At 54.9% G+C, this 4487-nt stretch overlaps 1 protein-coding gene across 1 annotated transcript; it reads right to left on the bottom strand.

The window, feature by feature from the left end:
• Positions 1-1057: 1057 nt before the first annotated feature.
• LOC141736631 (olfactory receptor 14A16-like) lies at positions 1058-3801 on the bottom strand. The gene is made up of 3 exons (XM_074571177.1): positions 2862-3801; positions 1940-2029; positions 1058-1224 (listed from the first exon to the last, which is right to left on the bottom strand). The coding sequence occupies exons 1-3, from the start codon at positions 3799-3801 to the stop codon at positions 1058-1060; spliced, it is 1197 nt and encodes a 398-aa protein (XP_074427278.1).
• Positions 3802-4487: the final 686 nt, after the last annotated feature.

Here is a 4487-nt window from a genome sequence, read left to right as displayed (position 1 = left end):
CTTGAAGGGCAGTGCTGTGGTAGAACAGGTCACCCTGAGGAGCCTGGATCAGTGCAATGCTGGGTGTTTCAAGGCAACAGCAGGGAGGAAGAAGAGATATCAGTAAAGGCAGAGAGATGTCACGGTGGGAGCAAGGTGGAGAAATAGGTCGTGTGTCCCCAGCCTGCAGGGAAACGGGGGCAGGTGTAGGACAGTGTAGGGCAGCCTGCGATGGACACAGGCAAGGGCAGTGGCAGGGCAGGAAGGCCCCAGCAGAAGTGAGGTCTTTGTCCCCTTAGCTGTGCCAGTTGTCACTGCCACCAAAGCCTGAAAGGAGACACATTCATCTCATGGAACTGGGGCATTGGTGCTTCCTTGCACCCCCACAGAGTGGCTGGGAGGTGTGGTACTACACTCTGCATTGCACATGCCACGTGACACTGCCCCAGGAAGAGCCCCAGGTCATTTGCCTCTGAGAGAGAAGATCCTTGGGAAGGACTCAACTCTCCCGGCTCTACCGTTACTCAGTCTGGCTGGGATGGAGTTCATTTTCTTCATATTGGCCTGTATGCTGCTGTGTTTTGGATGTGTGACTGAAACATGGCTGATAACTCACTGAAGGTTTAGCTGCTTCTCCACTGGGCTTTGCACAGCATCAAGGCCGCCTTCCTGTTTCTCAGTTTGCCTTGGACTGCCGTGTGCCGTTAGGGACCAAGCAGACCAAAGGGAGAAGTCATGCCCTGTAATGCCATGCTCAGTATTGAAGTTGGGAGGTAGTCTTTGCAAGGTTGCTGTTGCTCGAAGATTGGCTGGGCATTGGGCTGCTTGTGGGAGGTGGTGACTGATTGCCTTTGCATCATTGTGTTAGGTTTTTCTTTTCTTTTTCCCTCTTCTTCCTTCATTTATTGAACTCTTTATCTCAACCCACGAGTTTGTCTTGCTTTGGCTCTCAGGATTCTCTCCTGTGTCCTTCTGTGCTGGGGCTGGAGTGAGCGAGTGGCTGGTGTGTGCTTAGTTGCTGGCTAGGGTCACCCACCACAACCCTCTTGAACAATAAAGTCTGTGGCTGAAGCTCTTGTCACTCAGACAAGATCAGTCTGCTGATCACCTTACACCTGTAGTGATGGTAACAGGAGCAGCCAGGGGGTGGGGTGGTGAGGGGCAATGGGATTATCAGTACATCACCTCCTGCACCCATCAGGTGGAAAGGTTCTTCAGCATCTTCCCACCATGCTTTCTCCTGGGCTAGAGAAGAGGAGCTCAGTGATAGAGGGTGAGTCCCCTGCAGGGGCAGAAACTGGCACTGGCCCTTCCTGCATTTCCTGAGGTTCTTGCCAACACATGCTCTCCTCCTCCTTGAACCCTTTCCCTGGTCACAAAGGACTGGAGACCTTTTCAGTGAAGACTCAGGCAAAGAAGCCTTTGAGTCCCTCAGCCGCACCTGTGTCTGCTGTTATGAAATCCCCCTCCCCATTCTGCAGCCACCCTGCATTTTCCATGTTCAGCCTTGGTCTCTCATGAGCGACCAAAGCTCCTCTTCTTGCTCTTCACTTTTCTTACAGCCACCAACTCCAGGCGAGCTTTGCTGTTCCCTAAAGCATACCTCCACAACAAAGGCAATTTAAAAATTCCTTCTGTGTAACCTGTCCTTGCTGTCACCTCTGGGCAGCTGCTTCATGGTCCCTCTCAATGACCTGTCCCTACCCCAGGAGCCCAATGCACGGCCCCACAGCCCTGCTGTGAAGGCACACCACACAGTAGTGTGCATTCAGGGGTGGGTAAAAGCCCCCCAGCACCATCACCTGGGCAGTTGTCTTTGTCCCAGCTCCCCATGAGCATCATATTTTGGAAGCTCCCCCAGCACCCGACCCCTCCCGAGTGCCAGCCATGTCCCACATGGGGCTGTGCAGACAGCCCTGCTCCAGGTCTGGGCCAGGAGAGAGCCCGGGCAGGGCTGCACGTTCCCCTGATCCAGGTACTGAGCCCAGCAGGAGGATGGAGATGGCCTCGCAGTCGCACTCACCCGTAAACCTGGGGTGAGCAACCAGTGCTGGAAACGGTCGGTGAGACAGACCGGTGGGTAAGAAAGGCTGTCCATGCCACCAGGGGCACAGACCAGCCTCCTCTCTCCTGCACCTGCCTGGCTTTAATCCTTTCCACAAGCCCTGGCTCTGCACCACAAACACTCTGGTGTGAGTCCTCACCCCGCATGGGCACACGGTACAAGCTGCACTCCGAGGATTTTTCCTCCTGGGCACTTTCCAGCCCAGCCCAGCTCCCTCCAAGCTCTGCCACCTCCCCTGCCCTCTCTCCATCCCAGCCCAGTCTGCGCTGGCCCAACAGCAGAGCCTGCCCCAGGGTGCTGCAGAGCTCTAGGCACTCACTCCACAGCCACAGCCCCTCTGAAGGGCACCGCAGCTGCTGGGGGGCAGAGGAGGGTCAGCCCCAGAGATGGGGGGCATTTGGGCACAAGGAAAAGGCAGTCAGTGGGCCCCTGTGTCCTCCTCCCCAGGATATTCTGAGGGGTCTGCAGCCCCTCTGTGCCATCCCCTCTCCCCAGCCCAGTACAAGAGCCCTGGCCCTGGGGACCCTCAGGCAGCTCCTGCCGCCCCAGTGACAGAGTGGCACTGGGACAGCCTGCCCCAGGCTGCTGCAGCCAGAAAGGTCTTCTCATCTCCCGTTTATTCAGCCCTGCTGCTGATGGGTCTCAGAAAAAGAAGTGTAAGCCGGTTCATGTATTTTATTTAAACACACAGAGAGACTGACTCTTTATTTACACAAATGCTTTGCGTCACAGATGAGAGGTGAAAAGTTAAGGAGGAGGGGAGGAATAGTAAATGCTTATCAGAAAGTTACAGGGAATCCTCTGCAGAGGAAGGTACACAGTCTATGGCTGATGAAAAAATGTCCAATCAGTTTCCTCAGGGCATCCTTGAGCTCCTGGTTCCTCATGCTGTAGATGAGGGGGTTCACTGCTGGAGGCACCACCGAGTACAGAATTGACAGCACTAGGTCGAGAACAGGCGAGGTGATGGAGGGGGTCTTCAAGTAGGAAAAAAATGAAGTACTGATAAACAGTGAGACAATGACCAGGTGAGGGAGGCACGTGGAAAAGGCTTTGTGCTGTCCCTGCTGTGAGGGCATCCTCAGCACAGCCCTGAAGATCTGCACATAGGACACCACAATGAAAACAAAACACAAAGAGAATAAAGAGGCACCAAACACAATAAGCCCAACTTCCCTGAGGTAGTCTGATTGTGAGCAGGAGAGCTTGAGGATCTGGGGGATTTCACAGAAGAACTGGTCTAGGCCATTCCCTTGACACAGAGATATTGAAAATGTATTGGCCGTGTGCAGCAGAGCATGGAGAAAGCCACTGCCCCAGGCAGCTGCTGCCATGTGGACACAAGCTCTGCTGCCCAGGAGGGACCCATAGTGCAGGGGTTTGCAGATGGCAACGTAGCGGTCGTAGGCCATGACGGTCAGAAGATAAAACTCTGCTGAGATCAAGCTGACAAACAGGAAGACCTGGGCAGCACATCCCGAGAAGGAGATGGCCCTGGTGTGCCAGAGGGAGTTGGCCATGGCTTTGGGCAGAGTGGTGGAGATGCAGCCCAGGTCGAGGAGGGCGAGGTTGAGGAGGAAGAAGTACATGGGGGTGTGGAGGCGGTGGTCACAGGCTACGGCAGTGATGATGAGGCCATTGCCCAGGAGGGCAGCCAGGTAGATGCCCAGGAAGAGGCAGAAGTGCAAGAGCTGCAGCTCCCGCGTGTCTGTGAATGCCAGGAGGAGGAAGTGGGTGATGGAGCTGCCGTTGGACATCAGATCCCTCTGCACATGGGGGCCTGTCCATGATGGAAACAGCAGTGAAGAGTGAGGACAAACACCTCTGAGCAGAACCTGTTGCATTTGGCACAGTAACGTCCAAGCAGATGGGAACCAGGAGTGATCACAGGTTAAATCTCACTATGATATAAAAGAGCTTTTGACCACTGTCACTCCCAGGTCCCCTGGCTGCAGAACACAGCTGGGGGGTTGTTTTGTTTATTTTGATCCTGTTACCCCTGGCCCACTTGAGGAGTCATGTTTGAAGGTAGAAATCCCTGGCATTTCTGCTACCCTACGACTGCTACTGTGAGAGTCCTGGGAGGCAATAGGACAGACCCTTAGTGCAGAAGGAGCAGAGCTGGTCTCTCCATCCGTCCTGCTCTCAGCTGCTTTTTGCCAGCACCGCTTTGGTCTGGAGGATGATCCCATGGAGAGCAGAGGAGTCCAGTTCCAAAGTGCAGATCTCCAAACTCCCCTCCCCAGGGAAGAGCTGTCAGCTTTTGGATGCCCAGAAGATGGGGTGCCCTTTGTGGAGAGTTAACGTTATCCCCACCCCATGGACTGCATTGCCTAGAGACCCAGAGGTTAGAAGAGGCCTTGGGTACCAGGGACACATCTGCATGGCAAGACCTGCAGGGTCAGTGGCTGAGCTGCTGCTGAAGCCCCCACCCCAGAGAGAC

This window comes from Larus michahellis, assembly GCF_964199755.1.
Source record: "Larus michahellis chromosome W unlocalized genomic scaffold, bLarMic1.1 SUPER_W_unloc_1, whole genome shotgun sequence".
Taxonomy (NCBI): domain Eukaryota; kingdom Metazoa; phylum Chordata; class Aves; order Charadriiformes; family Laridae; genus Larus; species Larus michahellis.
This window is presented reverse-complemented; position numbering and strand designations above follow the sequence as displayed.

Coding starts and splice junctions, on each gene's coding strand:
- LOC141736631 (XM_074571177.1), bottom strand. CDS start 3,801: ATGTCCAACGGCAGCTCCATCACCCACTTCCTCCTCCTGGCATTCACA. Junction 2,030..2,861: donor TTTCATCAGCCATAGACTGT/GTACCTTCCTCT, acceptor GACCGTTTCCAG/CACTGGTTGCTCACCCCAGG. Junction 1,225..1,939: donor AGTACCTGGATCAGGGGAAC/GTGCAGCCCTGC, acceptor CCTCTTCTCTAG/CCCAGGAGAAAGCATGGTGG.